At 38.8% G+C, this 15908-nt stretch overlaps 1 protein-coding gene across 1 annotated transcript in view; it reads right to left on the bottom strand.

Annotated features, from left to right (window-relative positions):
* Positions 1-15908, bottom strand: part of MPP4 (membrane protein, palmitoylated 4 (MAGUK p55 subfamily member 4)) — a gene marked incomplete at its 3' end in the record, with an annotated part of 18700 nt that extends 2792 nt beyond the window's left edge. The window contains exons 1-16 of the mRNA XM_010136350.1: positions 15869-15908; positions 15047-15168; positions 14013-14090; positions 13228-13308; positions 12533-12664; positions 11838-11919; positions 10593-10678; positions 9532-9603; positions 8874-9070; positions 7530-7594; positions 6743-6760; positions 5680-5718; positions 4940-4960; positions 3046-3060; positions 1479-1520; positions 487-657 (exon numbers count right to left, since the gene is read on the bottom strand). Coding sequence (XP_010134652.1) covers positions 487-657; positions 1479-1520; positions 3046-3060; positions 4940-4960; positions 5680-5718; positions 6743-6760; positions 7530-7594; positions 8874-9070; positions 9532-9603; positions 10593-10678; positions 11838-11919; positions 12533-12664; positions 13228-13308; positions 14013-14090; positions 15047-15168; positions 15869-15908 — 1261 coding nt within the window. The remainder of the gene's footprint in view (positions 1-486; positions 658-1478; positions 1521-3045; positions 3061-4939; positions 4961-5679; positions 5719-6742; positions 6761-7529; positions 7595-8873; positions 9071-9531; positions 9604-10592; positions 10679-11837; positions 11920-12532; positions 12665-13227; positions 13309-14012; positions 14091-15046; positions 15169-15868) is intronic.

Here is a 15908-nt window from a genome sequence, read left to right as displayed (position 1 = left end):
ACCGCCCATGATTGAGATTTGTCTCCTCTGGAGTTTAATTTTTAACATTCTTCTTGCCATTGTCATATCCATGCGTTTAACACTGGCTGTAGAAATGCCTTCATGTAAAGACATTTTCTAGTAAGTAACTCATGTTTTCTCATCAGTTTCTGTACCAGTCCCAACTGAATATAAAACGGAACCACTTCCCTAATAAAATCCGTTACCAACCAGCATTCATAACTTTATAGCTTCTTCTAAGGACTTAATTTTTATTTTTTTAACATTCACTATCTCAGGCAAAGATGATACATACATCAAACTCTAAAACCAATAATGGGGTCAAATTACAGACAATCATTCTTGAAATGTTGCTTTGAGAGAACAATCTAGAAGCACTGCAATCAGCAGAAAACCTCAGTGGATCAGACCATAACTGACCGTTTCCTCCTCTCTGTTACAGGTTGTGAAAGGTGCATAAGAAAGTAATTAAAATTAACCTCTTACCCACTAGTATAATTAGTCTGTTCCGGTCTGCTGGGTGTCGCTGGTACCTAACCACCTCTTCATATGGAGCTGCAAGAGTGCTGTAACAGCTGCTGGGGCACCGATTATAACATGACTGCTGGTTGGTCCGAGATTTCCTGCGACACAGGCGCATACTTCTACGGAAACCAGCTGTAAGGGGAAAATACACCCGAGATGCAGGTAAGCAGTTCTTTAGTTTGGCGCATCTCTTTCTAGACCATACACCACACCACACTGGGTTTTTTTGAGCTTTTTGCAGGGTGAAAGTTAGTGAATTTCGTCACTGTACTTGGTATGTCAGCTTGGTACAACCTCTTAGCATTAAAAGACAGCTAAAGAGGAGGTCCAATCTCACTGAAATTCACCTGGAAATTAGCCCAGAATTAAAAACCCCCAAAAGATCACCAAAACATGCCGCAGAAGAGTCTGGCCTCATGAAGCATCACTAGGGAACAGGTCAACTGTTTTTTGATAGTGTATGCGGTTCACTCCCCTAAAGCAAATCTGGAGCATTTGCTCCAGCCTCCAGAATGAATCCAAATATTTTAAAGGTCACTATGGTTTAGTAACAGGGATAGGTTTGTTGCTCCATCTTACCATGCAGCTTTGAAAATCTCACTTTTAGGTCTACTTTTCTAATGAAAGCCCTCATGAGTGTTCACAACGGATGGATGACAAGACAACTTTATGCTCTAGCAAAATTAATTGTGAAGTAAGGGAAATCTTAACAAGTCAGTCAAGTTAAAATAGCGGTGGCCAGATGTCAGCAGAAACCTAACAGTAAGAGGGATTTAAGTGGAGAGAACAAGCATTAGCAGGAGGAAAACAACTTCTTGAAATTTGGAAAACAGAGCAATTAAATTCAGTAAGTCTTCAGGTGAAATAAAGAACAATGCATTTTATTTAATTTCATACAATATTTAATCTAGCTCAAGCTCCAAACATCTTACTTATCTTTATCTTTAGCTTACCAATAAAGACTCGTTGACCAAATTCACCAAATTCTTCCTCTTCTAGAATATGAAGAACAAATACTCATGAAATAAAAAAAAGGAACAGTGAATGCTTGAGAGCTAGATAACTAATTATCTGATTATTGCTGATCCCAAATGAAAAACAGTGTTGAGTAAACATATGGAAGCACCATGCCTAATCTAATAAAAGAAGCACAATACTTCATCATGTGAAATATTAAAATTAAAATATTTCATATGAAATATTAAAATGTGAAATATTAAAATATTTCACATGAGCAATGACTAATTCAAAGGATCAATACTTCTGTAAGAGAAAAATTAAATTTAGAAAACTCTTGGAATTTTCTAAATTAAAATTTGAAACTCAACATTTTTTTTTTTCCTTACTAAGATAATTAGCTGCCAGACAATGTTTTGTAATTCTTATATAAAACACCCCTCCATATAATTTAAGCTTTTGAGGTGAAACCTAGTTTACAGGAATTCTTTAGTTATAATATTACAATAACCAACAAGTCAGTAGCTCAAAATCAGAAATAAGAAATTTATAACCCAGTTTCTGCCCAGTAGTGTGCTTGGAGAATGCCACATGCATCTGCTCAGTTCTTTTGGGCAGAATGAAGACCTGATTTTATTATTTTTTTAATCACTTTTGGATCAGTGATATCTGTGCTCCAACATCCCAGACTAACCTGTTTCTACCAATTCTTTTTGGCCCCATTCTCATGCTATTCCTTTTGAAGGCTTAACCATTTAGATGAGACTTCTAAATTTCTGTAAATGAAAGCTGTCCTATAAGGCTCAAAAAATACCAATTTCCGAATAGATGAATGCTCTAAGACTTTAGAAAGTGCTTTGTAAAGGTGATTTGAAAACAAATAACAAAGAAAAAAAATGGTGTTAGCAGTGTTCAGGTTTCCCTTCAAAAAGGACTCCTAATCATGCATGTAGTTATCCAAGCCATGTATTCCATTTATTAAGGCCTTGTTAAAGCACAAATAAGATACAGAAGACATAGGCATACCTTTAAAGGCAATAACTGTTCCAAGGCAAGAACATTATTTTCATTTGCAAAGCATGAAATATATCATCTTTTTAGCACTAGATTCTTTGATTGACAATTATCTCATAAGCATGCAAGTATGAAAACAAGATTAGATGCATCTTACTCTTCTTTCACATCTTCACTCTTCACTACTTGTTCCTTTAAAATACAGTTTTATTCCTACATTTCTGTATGTACTAACAACTCCTTGTTTGTGACTGTAGAAAAAAGTTACTTGGCACAAAACTGCTCATTCAGGGTGAAGTTCAGAGTACTGTTCAGCTGACATATGCATGTATCATTTCTATTCAAGTCTTTTGAGCCATCATTTAAATCTCTGCTTTATCTACCCTCTGGTTCTGCGGTATGGAGTGCAGTGTGGAATCCCACAGAGAACAAGCAATTCGGTTACCAGGTACTGTAAGAGGAGTGGTAGTCCCTGGTAATGCAATAAACACAGATATAGTCTAATAGATGACTGCTTACAAGAGACAGTAAGAAAAAAGTTAGTGTTACCTTCTTTAAGCTCCTCTGCACATTCAGACAGAGACAGACATAAAACAATTAGCTTTGAGAAAGCAATCTATACTAAGATTTAAAAAAATCAAAACAGCATAATCCAATGCATTTAGGAAATATAGGAAACAGGTACTGCATGCTTTAAATCTAAAATACGCCTATTTGAACATGAATTCTCCATTCCCAAAGAATGAGAGACTCAGCTACAGCACCTATGTTAGTATTGTACTTGCAAAATACATCACACAGATGTTCAACTACTGGTAAATTTAAAGTAAAATGTAGGATAGCAAATATTTGCACCGTTATTCCTCTAAAGGTGTGAATACAGCAGAGAGCTGACTCAGCACCGAGTAGTGAATAAGATTTGCAAGACTAATTTCCAAGTGCAGTTACTGGAAACATCCCTAGCTCAACAGCAAAGGACTGCCATGCAGACCTGCTGGTTCAGTCTTAAAAGCTTTGGGCATTGCTTGAGAGGTGGAAGAGAACAAACCACCTGTGATAAGAGGAGAAGATCCATCTGGCCAGTAGCAACCTTGTGGAGAAGAGCAAGTGTGAGGTGGAATGACATTTCATCCACAAGATTACCAAATATATCAGATGGGAAGTTTATCATTAGTAGATTTAAGTGGGAAAATTATTTGTTTTATGAGGACTGCTCTGAAAGTAACGCCTCCTATTTTATTATGTTGGCCCGTGACGACATCAGAGGTGTATGCTGCTGGTGCGGCAGTAGACGTTGAACCTTCCTGCCAATAGCCCGTTGAATTTTGTTGCCGTGCGACAGACGGCAGCAGAGGGGCGCTCTGACAACCTGGCGCCTGACATGGCAGTGCCTGTGAAACAAAGGGGTGTCACTGAATTCCTCCACGTGGAAAAAACTGCACCACTGCCATTCATCGAGGCTGCTGAACGCTTACAGAGACCAGACAGTGGGTGTCAGCACAGTGAGGGGGTGGGTGCCACGTTCCAGCAGTGGTGACAGTGACGGTGGGTCCCCTCTGCTGGTACAGATTGTTATGAGTGTGGCACAGGGGCTGTTGTTCGTAGCACAGTGAGGGTGTGGGTGCCACGTTCCAGCAGTGGTGACAGTGACGGTGGGTCCCCTCTGCTGGTACAGATTGTTATGAGTGTGGCACAGGGGCTGTTGTTCGTTGTTGGTGACAATGCACAGCCAATGGTGGGGACTGTGTTCAAAACAGTTTTGTAGCTGAGAATTTGCTCTGTCAAATAGTGTTACTGTGCTCTTTGCATCTGTTGTAGCTTCCATGTAGTTTCCAAATAAATAGGAGGGATTACTTTTGGAGTGATCTACATAGAAGATTTCAGTTTTATGGAAGTCTGAATGAGTATGCTGGAAATAGGTAACCGTTCCCTAAAAAACCAAACCTCAAAAAGCAATTGATTGTATATCTTATACGTAAATCATTAATTTTATAAAAGCATTTTTGCTTCTTGTATGCCAGCCACGCACACAATCTGGAATCCAGAACAGCTCTCCTCTTTACCACATCAACTTGTACAGACACTGGGGATTCAGGCCTCCATGACCCTAAGGTAATCCCATTATCCACTGACATCAGTGCAGCCCCTGCTGTCACAGCTTGCACAGGTAGAACTGATTAGGATTTGATAAACAGATCTGGTACTGATGCACAAAGAGAAACACACTTGTGGGTTAACCGGTGAAAAAACTTACTACTAATGTAATCTGAGAGCAAGAGGAAGACTTAAGGCAACAGGATTTTACTAATGGCCTTTCAAGACAGAATGGCTTCTAGAGCTGAAATGGCGTCCTGTTTTTTGTCACCTCCTTGTTTTGTCTCTGGACACCCTTCTCACAGCAGAACAATAGCAAGGAATTTGGAATTAGGTCAGAGGAACTTACCAGATTCAAATGTTTCTTCATCTTGTTTAGTAATCCAGAGAGCAAAGACATTAAAACAAGTTTAAAATTTAATTATTTTCCTCCTATAAAATTTCAGAATCAGAAATCAATTTTCCAGCTCTTATCAGTCCTATCACACGTACTTTCCCCACTTCCCTCTGAAGTGGCAAAATAGAGCTTGCCATACTCGAATTAACTGTCTGGTCTCTCTCTGCCCAGTCCTACAGGATCACATCCCTCCATGATAGCTTTCTGAATTACCTCAGGAGAAGAATGAGATGTGTGCTTTAGGGAGCAAGCCAAGCTAACAGTCTTCATGTGTACTATTTACAAGTAAAAACCTATTCTTGCCCAGTGCTGAAAAGCATGTTCTGCTGAGGTCAGTTTCTTGACAATGAATTGTGTTGGTTCTCCAAGACTACAATCATTCATGGCATTAAAGCTGCAATAGGTTAAAAACTATGGTGACTTTACAGCCACAGTCCGAAACCTGAATCAAAGAGGCTGGATCTTATTCAGGCAGATATTTTTGAGGTGGGGCCCCTTTTTGCCACCACACCTCTCCAGAACTGTGAACAGCTCATTTTAATACACTAATATAGTATGAGGTTTCCAGGGTATGAAAATAGCATTTTCTACTGTTAAGTTCGTTAGGACAATGCATCTTTTATCTGGGAAATGAGGCTTTAATTAGCTACTACATTAAAGCAAATGGACTAATCTCAAGTGAATTCAGTTACCTGTTTCCACACACTTTTCATCAATCTGCATGTCATCCTCTACACATAAACACAAGGAAAGAAAAAAAAGTATCTGAATCAGAAAAACACTGGGGAGGAAAGAAACCTTACAGGTCTCACAAAACTACACTCAGACATCAGAAATAAAATGTTTGAAGCTCAGATCAGCTTTAGACATCTCTAAGGATTTTAACTGTTAACTCCAACTTACTGATGTTCCCTGTCTTTAGTGAGAAAAAGGCTCTAATTAAACTACTATTCCGAAGGGTTTGTGGCAGAAGGGCAATTCTAACTTGAATTCTTCTTTTGAAATTACAAAAGTTTTATCATGGTTGTCACTCTCTTTATCCTGTAGGTATCTATTTATTAAGTATTACCATGACAGAATATAGTTTTCCACTCACTCTCTTCTCTCCTGTAGCTGTTAAAAGTGTGTAGCTTTCCAATACACTTCACTCAAGGAAAGTGTTTTGCTTTCTTGATTTTATTATCAGAAGGAAGAAAAGGAAAATAAAAGATTGATTCCTCTCCCTCTGCATCCCCAGACCACATCAAGTCACACCCCTTGGCTGGGCAATCTCATGAGCTCACAACACCGCACTATGTGTGTGTTCTGTTATTGCATGCCCCTCCAGATAGGCTCAGTAGGAGCTATTTTCCAGTGACAGGGCAATTGTCAGGGCATCTGTCAACCATATTCTGCCCATATGTATCCTTTAAAGAAATACCCTCTTGGAGCTGCTGAAGATGGAAGAGAAAGAGGGAGAGGAAAAGAGAAAGAAGAAATGTAGCCTTTCCTTCCTCAAAGCCACCCATCCAAACTGTCAGTGCCCGATCAGATAATGCATAGCTTCATTTTCCACTTTAAGACAAATGGAAGCTTCTACTATTTCAAGTGAAAAAAATTGATTTGAATTAAGCACAATGCCAAGAATTTGGGTTTCTTTTGCATGTATATACCAAACTGTCTCATTTCTGGTAACATTTAGAAAATCCTGTAAAACCGTGAGCTGTACTGATTCCAGGTATAGGAATGCAATGTTGTCCAGATACGATCACCTACCTTCTTCCACAGTGCTTACTGCCCACAGCATATCCATTGAAGCAGTTAAAATACAATAAAATTATTGTGAAAGAGAGCAATCAGTGCAAGAAGAATCCTAGGCAATGAAACACGCTCAACCTGGGAGTTATCAGAAGAGAAGTAATTTTCTACTAGTATAAAGGACTACAGAAGAAAATGGGGGGAGTGAAAACAGAAAGAACATCCTTTGTCTGGGAATAATTGAATGTTTATGGAAAGTTATAGTTGGCAGAGGTTAATGTTTCTGGTCCACTCAAAATAAATAATGAATAAACTCATGGGCAGTGTAGCTTATCTTACCCCTCAAGAAAAAGAAATTCTTTTATTCTCTCAATAGTTTTGATGACAAAGAAACGTTCTAAACATATCACATGGCATCTTCCAGTGCCAAACTGTTACCTATGTCCCTGGAAAACCAGGTTAGCACAGTTGTCACCTCAAGACTTACACTCAATTCTTTTAGAGAAAACTGGCTCTCCCAGATTGCTCCTAGACCTTACAGACTTCAGAAGGAGTTGAATTCACAGCTTCTCTCTCAGTCCGATCTCAAGTATACTGGAGACAACAACCTCTACCATCCATACTCCAGGTACAACTACCATTAAGTATTTAGTTTCCCAAGGACACACTTCAGAGGTTACAATATAGCTCCAGAAACAATGTCTTAGAAACTCATACAATTCAGTTTAATTCAATTTCAGTATCCCTGGAAACAGAAACAAGACCTTTCTTTCCTACACTACCATTCAAATAACTTTTCACTCACATATTGATGATTTGAGACAGAGATGGGGCTGAAAAGGCTGAGACCACCAGAATTCTCTCTGCTTCCTATGTAGAAATAAATTTATCACGGTCAAAGAAACAAAACAGTCCACAAGCACACTATACTTTAGTCAGATTCACTGCTTACACATAAGGTCAATCAGTACTGAGCTGACAGAAGTCACCAAGAAGGGAAACATTACCAGTGTTTTAGCCCACTTTGTGCAAAATCCTGAAAGAAAGCCAACATGCTGGCAGAACTATTTTTAAAAACAGTTACCAAGTCAGCGGCCCAGAGGTATTTAGACTATTCTGAGTTTATTTATAAGGACAGGAAGACAAGCCATGCAGAACTACAGACTCCTGGGAGTACAACAGTGGGATACTGCTATGGGTATTAGTACCACTGCCTCTGTTACTACACAAAGCCTCTTGTTTGCAGCCTCAGGTTCAACCTAGTTTTATTTCAACTTTCATTACACAGACCACAGCTAGGTTTACATATAGTACAAATCAAAGCTTATCATCTACAATTGCATGGCTTTATGTTTTCCTGAGGATAACACAGATGGGACATGTGGTTAGAAGATTAAACTGAAAAGCATGCTACAGCAGCTTAAGTACTCTGGTTCTGAAAGCATGTACTGTAAAAATAATGGGCTATTTATGCAGAAAATTACAGGCAAGGGAGCCTCGTTGTTCCATGAGCATGTTTGTTTGTTTGTTAGGGTTTTTTTAATTCTTTTAATCTGGTCTACTCAGTTTTGACCAAATCTAAAAGAAGTTACTCATGCCTCACAGGGCATCTTTAAAAAAAATATTGTTTCTTGCTACAGCTATGCCCTTATACTGTAAGTTTAGTATCCCACTCTCCCCTCCCCCATCTTCCTTCCCCCCCCCCCTCCTCTCCTTTTCTTTTTTTTATTACTTTTTTATTTTTATGGTCTTCTCCAAGGCAGCTAATTTAAACTTTGCCCACACCCTCCCCCCCCCCCTTTTTTTTTTTTAAATCATAGCTGATGTTACTAAACAGTCAGGCCCTTAATTTCCACCCATCTTTTGGCTGCTACACTCCACTAGATGTCTTAGCAACTAGCATAGAGACTAGGCAACTGCTGCAATCGTCTTAGACATTGATTTAGGATGATATAGGTGCTTTTAGAAGCTTGTGTCACATAGGTACTCTTAAGGAAAGGAGAGCAAGAAGTCAGAGAACAGAAAGAGAAAAGGTATTTGCTAGCTGTCACTCTGAATCATACTGATACATAACTTAGGAAAATTTTAAACAGCGAAGCCTGAACAACTGACTGATTTTTGAACTGGAAATCAGTTATGACTTCTTTACCTTTTAAGAAGATGATTTGAAGGTATAAGTCCAGCACAGGCACTGAGATCTGAAACTTTCCTGGCCTGCCACCAGAGAGCATCATTCTGGTCCACAATCTGGAGTATTTCACCCTTCTTAAATGGCAAACCTGCATCAGCACATGGTATGGCAGGATCTTGCAAGGGCCAATAATCTGCCATTGCACGCACATAGAGCTGGCAAAGAAAATATACCACAGTAAGTGGAAGTCGTGTTTAGAACAGGTGCTTTATAATCACAGGGCCAGATATTGCTGCTGCTTAAGTCAATTAATGATGAAATAGTGTTTTATAAACCAGATCAAGCCCCAAACCCTCTCTGTTCATTAAGGGAGAACAAAAATATTAGTCTCATACATTGTGAAAAGAATTGACCTTCACCTGTAGTTCACTCTGAATATGTCTTCATTACCTTTAACACAACTGTATTCCAGCTTCACTGAAATATCTTTACTGCTTTAGCAACAATGTCTCAGCTGAGATGTCAGCTCTCACCCCCCATATAACAACAAAAGGCTGAAATAACAGTTTAAGGATTACAATAAACTTCTAAACAATACCATTTCTTTGTATCACTCCATTAGACCGTTACTGGGGTAACTCTGGTAAAAGTCTGGAAAAAAAAGAATGTCTCTTACTGTTGTTTGGTTGCTGACAGGCCGATCGGAAACGGGAATTAATTTGAACATAATTGTCCCCTGAGACAGGGCCTAAATGATTAGAAAAGGATTAAAATGACTGGCATTCAACACAAACAACCAAGCATTGGCAGCACAAGCCTAACACAGCATGGCTTTGAGGTTACTAAAATGTCTATATTACAGGTAGAATTTAGGCAGACAGAGTCAGTGTGAGAATATGTATTTTTTTCTAAAGGAAACTCAGGAATGAAACTTCAAAGCCTTGCTAAATAATTTCAATTCAATGAAGTCCGTGTTTCATTATAAATGTATATAATGCCAACATTAATTCATACCAAACTTTTCTGCTGAAGGCTAATTTAAATTAGCAGCAGGTGATGTCATGACAAGAGGAAAAACTATAAATATTTAAGAGTTAAGCATTCCAATAAAGTTTGTATTTCTTATATCTAGAAATAACACACAGAAAGATGTGATACTGATTACATGTAGCAATATCTTACTGACTGGCACTAACACTTTGCAGTGAACAACCCTGAAGGAGGGTGGGCAAAATGACGAGTACGTACAGCTCCGGGACAGCTCAACAGATTTCTTCATGAGAATTTTGTCAACAGTAATTACCACTGCCCATTTTTGCAAGGTGAAGTGTGTAGCTTACAGGCTCATTCACTCTGCTTTAGTGCATTTTGTAACGTGGACTCACTCTTATTAGAACAGCACCTTTCCGCTACTTTCTTGTGGAACATGAACTGAGTGGAGCCTCCAGAAAAATTATCAAACAGTAAAGTCTGAATAAATTAGTGTTCTCCCTAGAATCTGCAGGTGGAATGGTCACAATTAAGTTAATTTCTGTCCAGAACAGTGGTTAGATTTAATTCTGGTGTCATACATTCTGATTTCACGAGCAATTGTGAACTTCATCCACAGTAAGGAAACAATCTGATTTTTCTGTTAAAAATTTCAGCCTTTCTCCTCTAAGAATGTGTGTGTGTGTACATGTTAACGAAACAGCATACAGTTAGTCTTATGGTACAAAGTAGAAAAATATTTAATACCAGAATATTAATGACTTGCTCAGGCTCAAGTCCCTCAACAGGAACTCCATTTACTTCCACCAGTTTGTCTCCAGCATAGAGCAACCCTACAGTGAAAACAAGGATGAAAGCAGTAGCAGAAGTTTTATCACAGCATGAGTTGTTCCGGGGAGGTGAGGCAGGGACACTGAAATACCACAGGTTTGGAAGTCTGCATTTACACTTCCCATACACCAGGTATGCAGGAAGGCATTTTGGATTTAGGCTATATTGCCCCTGGATAGGATTGCACACTCCTGTGAGTCATAAGAAGTTTGCATGCTTCACTATTCCCATTTCCTCCCACTACCCCTGTACAACGTTTACAATCTATTGATGATTTGCAGAAACATTTTCATATAGCTCCATTTCCCAAAGTAACGCCTGAACCTATTCTAGCTAAACCCGTTGTATTAATAGACCATGTCACTTGGAATCAGGCCCTTAGAAATTCCAGGTGCAGTGGGAAGCCTTGGGAGTCCTCTCTGTCCTTTACAAAGTCTTCATAATATTGTTTACTTTTTACAGGTTCCTTCAGCTCAATTAAAATATTAATCAACCTAGGAGCTTAATCAGCTGTTGTCTACGCTTTGGGTTTTCTTCTCTATACAAAGGCCAGAAAATAGTGAAGGGAACTATTTTATGATTATTACAGCGCAATTTTACTTCTGATGGTTTACACTGTAGTTATGCTACATTCCCAAGGAACATGGAACACATTCAATTCTAGGATGACAAATTAGTCACATTTCCAAGGAAACTCCTTGGAAGATTGCTTAGGAACTAATGCTACCAAAGTGTTTAGTAGACTAGTGCCAAAAAGCATTACTACATATTCCTTAAAGCCTATTATTTTATAGAATCACAGGCTACTGATGTTTACCGTTTCTCCATTAAGGAATGAGCTGCTGGTATTCATACTACACTGCAATTTAGGATATTCCAATATTCCAATTTGGGATAAATCTCACGACTGATTTATCCAGGTATTGGTGCCAAGAATACATAATGAAAACTTTCAGTTTCAAATGTAGCACATTCATATGAAAATTAACAAAACCAGAATCAAAGTCATGGCAATATATCACTATTCACAGTGCTGTCCATCATACATATCTTCTTGCTCTATAATGGAAAACTAATTGTAGAAGCTAAGCTATTATCTTACATCAAATATCTCATTTCAAATTCAATTTCTTGTATCACTTAGTTTCGAATTACACATACCACTTCTGTCCGCTAGCCCACCATGGATCACACGGGCAACCGTTATGTCACCTGTTATCTCATGGCGTTTAATAGTGGCACCCTGGCAAGGAAAAACAAAGAAAAAACACGCTGATCACTGAAGAACCCCAGTAAGTTTCCTTTGACATCACAAGTCTGATCTCTGCTATGACAAAAAGGCATCGAAAGGTACAGCCCTTTTAACACCACCCAGATCTAGTGATAATGTCTTCCACTTCCATCAAACTAAAATAACCTCATTGACTGTAAGAAATCTTCATCTCAGGTATCACAGCTAACTTCTCCTAAACTAAGCTGTACAATGTTTTCCGCTTCTAAGCGGAAATTATTTCCAAAGAACCTTTCGGTCTCTCCTTCCTTCCTGTTTTGGCCAAAGGGAATAGCTCTCAATGCAATTTGCATGTGCATTATACAAGATAAAGACATCTTCCAAATGTTCAGAACCCAAGCAGACAAGGCAGTGAACAACCTGTTCTCGTTGTACCCACACTGAGCAGGGCTAGATGGTCTCCTAAGGCCCTTTCCAACCTCAGCAGTTCTCGTGGGTCTGTAAAAACTGGGCAAGAAGGCACAAGCTATGTGACATTCCTGAAAAGAAATCAATTTGCATGTGATGCGTTATCAATGCTTGTGTAACTTAAAATAATTTGACAGGCATCAGAAAGCTCCCTCACCAGAGGCTGGTTGTTTTTCACTAAGCAAACAATCTTCATAGCTTCCTCATTTTCAGGTATGTTGTCTGGCAGGGGTGGCAGAGTTGGTTCAAAATCTTTCTGGGCCACAGTGTCATGAGCACATAGCAAGGCCTGTTGAAAATCAAAACCAAGCAAACTAAACAACCTGTAAGCAAAGATGATACAATAGAGCAGTTTTAAACAGTGACTAGTCAGAAAACAGAAATCGACAAATAAGTTCCTATACGAACATCGATCTCTCACACATTGACATTTTCTTCATTCCACTTGGAAACTCAAATTGTGAAATAAATTTTTAAGAACAGTTCATCTCCCTGCTTCTTCTGGAAAGCTTATCAAAAGGCAAAGCATTTCTATTTGGAGCTCTAGAGTAAAGAATGCTGGTTTGGCAGTTACAAGGAGAATTTGTGTTTATATGTCTGCATCAACTGCTCAGAATGTAACTTTGTAAGAAACATCTCTCTCAATCACAGACCTTAAATAACACGCAGCCCACTGCAGGTGATTCGCACATACAGTCCACACCTGATTCCACAGCTAGGTTAGTTCGTGACTAGGAAATAACGCCTCTTCCAGCTCCTTTGCCAATTCTTGTAAGCAGCTGGCCATCTGTTTCCGTTCCCACTGTAGACAGCTCTATAAGCAAACTTTTTCTTTCCTTATGCAGGACTTGCCTTTAAGTGCGGAGCACGCAGTAGTCGTCTTAGGTCTTTGATCTCTCCAGACTGAGGGGCTTCACGCAGTAACTCTACCACCTGATAAACGTAAGAGACAAAGCACAGAGACTGGTTCTGGAGGACAATGAATTTAGAAAGTTCTAAACGGAATTTAGAGGAGTATGGCATAGTGAGAGTGTAAAGCGCCCTATGTTGTATGACTCGGAGCATATCCATACGGTTTGCTCTAGAATTGAACGGCATGACCACAGCTGCACAAACTCAGCGAGGCTTGATTTAGTTCAGGCACAGCACCATGTGCACTAGATTTTTTTTCTCCTATGCCTCAACCAATTGCATCACTACTGTCAGTTTCTCCACTTAAGTCATTAACTTTTCCACTAATTCAGAAATTTAAGAATTAATCAACTGTTGTGATTAGAAAAATCCAAAAATCTCTTCAAAATCCTACTGTCAGCCTGCTTGAATGTAGCCATAATGCTGAATCACACAGTGACATGGCCAGGAAAAACATGGCCAGTACTTAAATAATTTGTGTTCATTACACTGGCCAGGGCTCACACATTGTAGTGACCACAACTGCACACATTTCTCATTGTATTAAGAGAAGGACGAGGATAAGAGTTATCAAGTAACTTGACAAATGCATGAGGAGAGAATCTTTCAAGTTCATATAATGTACTCAGACCTGAGACACAAAACAAATACCAGAACACTGTTACCTACAGCTAAGTCACTAATTTGGTACGAGTTAGCAACACACTATGCATACGGAATCTTACCTCACGATTCAAAGCACGTGCCTGCAGCGTGACAGGAGCTGGCCTTTTCCCGAGGTAGTGTTGGAGACATTCATAAATCTATTGCATGCCATGATAGACAAGACAACGCAATGATGATGATACGATTGTTTCATGTGATTATATAGACACACACAAAACACACAGTGGACTATATTGTATTTCTAGAAACTTCAGCTAGAGCCAGAGAGCTTGAAATCTCAATCCTTAATGTTTAATGCATCTGGAATTGAGTCTGTTGAGTCCTTGTCTTTCCACATCACCTTCCAGCTAGCCAGTTATGCTGTAGTTTTGAATTTTCCAGTAAGAATACCTGATTAGACAGGACAATAGCCTAATAGCCTCAATTCTTTGGCTTGTCACTAGCTTCCTTCCTCTAGTCACAGGCACAGTAACAAAATACATTTAAATACAGCAATTTATTTTAAGTTAAAATTGCCTTATGGACATTCTTATCCACTGCAAGTTTTTCTTCTTTAACATTTTAAGATTTCAAAAATCCTTGTTACAGGAGAAGAATTTGTGCCGAATTTGTACAGCATTTGTCTCAGAGACACAATTCTGCCCAAGAGAGAAGCACCAGCAAAAACTCTGTTCCATAACAACATAAAAATCTTCAGATCGGTGTGGGAAAACTCAAAAAAATAGAACTTCACAAGCATCCATGCCAAAAAGTGTGATGCAAAGCCATACAGAGATTTAAGAATAGAAAAGATACCTGAGCAGTGCTGTGTTCAGCCTACATCTCCATCCCCCTGGCCTTAATACGGACAAATAAAGTAAAAGAGCCTTAACGTTTAGGACATAAACAAAACAAAAAAAAAAAAGGTATTCTCTTTCATAAAAGCAGAAGCTTTTGTTTGTTACCTTGACTGCTGATGTTAGGACTGACGTTAGGACTATCAGCACTTTGTGTAAATAAGCATTTATTGTCCTGATATGGCAAAATAAAGTAGCTATCTGCTGGAGATCGTTCTTTAGGAAACCGTTGCCTTTACAGCTGAATATTACTTTACCTTTAAAAGTGCTTGCAGCCAGCGAGATCTGAGCAGGTCATACAACATGCCAACTCCATTGACATTTCTTTTACAGAGCAAACTCAGTTCTTGTAGCACTAGAGTCAGAACATGAGATACACCTGAGCCCAAGAAACAGAAAAGCGCAAGACACTTCAGAACAAATAGAAAACCAACCAGAGCCAAACAGTGACCCAGGCCTTTGAGAAGCACCTTTCCTCAGTTTATACTTCCAAGAAATGCACTCATTTCCTGACTCCTTTGCTTGTTTCCTGCAATCAACTCTGTGGCATGAGAGTTTTATTTTATTACATTAACCAGAAGGGTTAGGTCAATACTAGCAATCTTCAACTGACTGGTGAGAAAAAACACACAGGGAATCTCACACACAGCAAAGTGTGCTCACATAAACCAAGATGTTCCATATAGAAGCACAAACCTTCATACTACAGAGAATCATTTCCTTAAGCAAAAAACCAACCAATCAACCAAAAAAAAAAAAAAAAAAAAAAAAAAAAAAAAAAAAACCCACCCAAAAAACCCAAAACCCCCCAAAACAAACCAATGTCTTTTGCAGTTATTCTTCATACAGCTGCAAAGACTTTTGTCTTTGTAAGCCAGCAACAAATGCTAGGTATTCTCCTCTGATGCTTTTCTAAATTAACAGCATACCCCCATTAAATATCAAGAATAATCCCAACTAAGTAATAATACTTCTACACATGTTCATCTCTCTCATGACTCAAAGGAAGAAGAATTACAGAGACCAAGGAATAAAACCTTTTGTCAGTTTTCTCTTTGAAAATGAGACGCAAAAGTTACGAGTACCATTATCTTGACTGCAGACTGTTGTCACCTCCAT

This window comes from Buceros rhinoceros, unplaced genomic scaffold (assembly GCF_000710305.1).
Source record: "Buceros rhinoceros silvestris isolate BGI_N320 unplaced genomic scaffold, ASM71030v1 scaffold12165, whole genome shotgun sequence".
NCBI lineage: Eukaryota > Metazoa > Chordata > Aves > Bucerotiformes > Bucerotidae > Buceros > Buceros rhinoceros.
The sequence above is the reverse complement of the archived record's forward strand: the minus strand, read 5'-3'. Positions and strand labels throughout refer to the sequence as shown.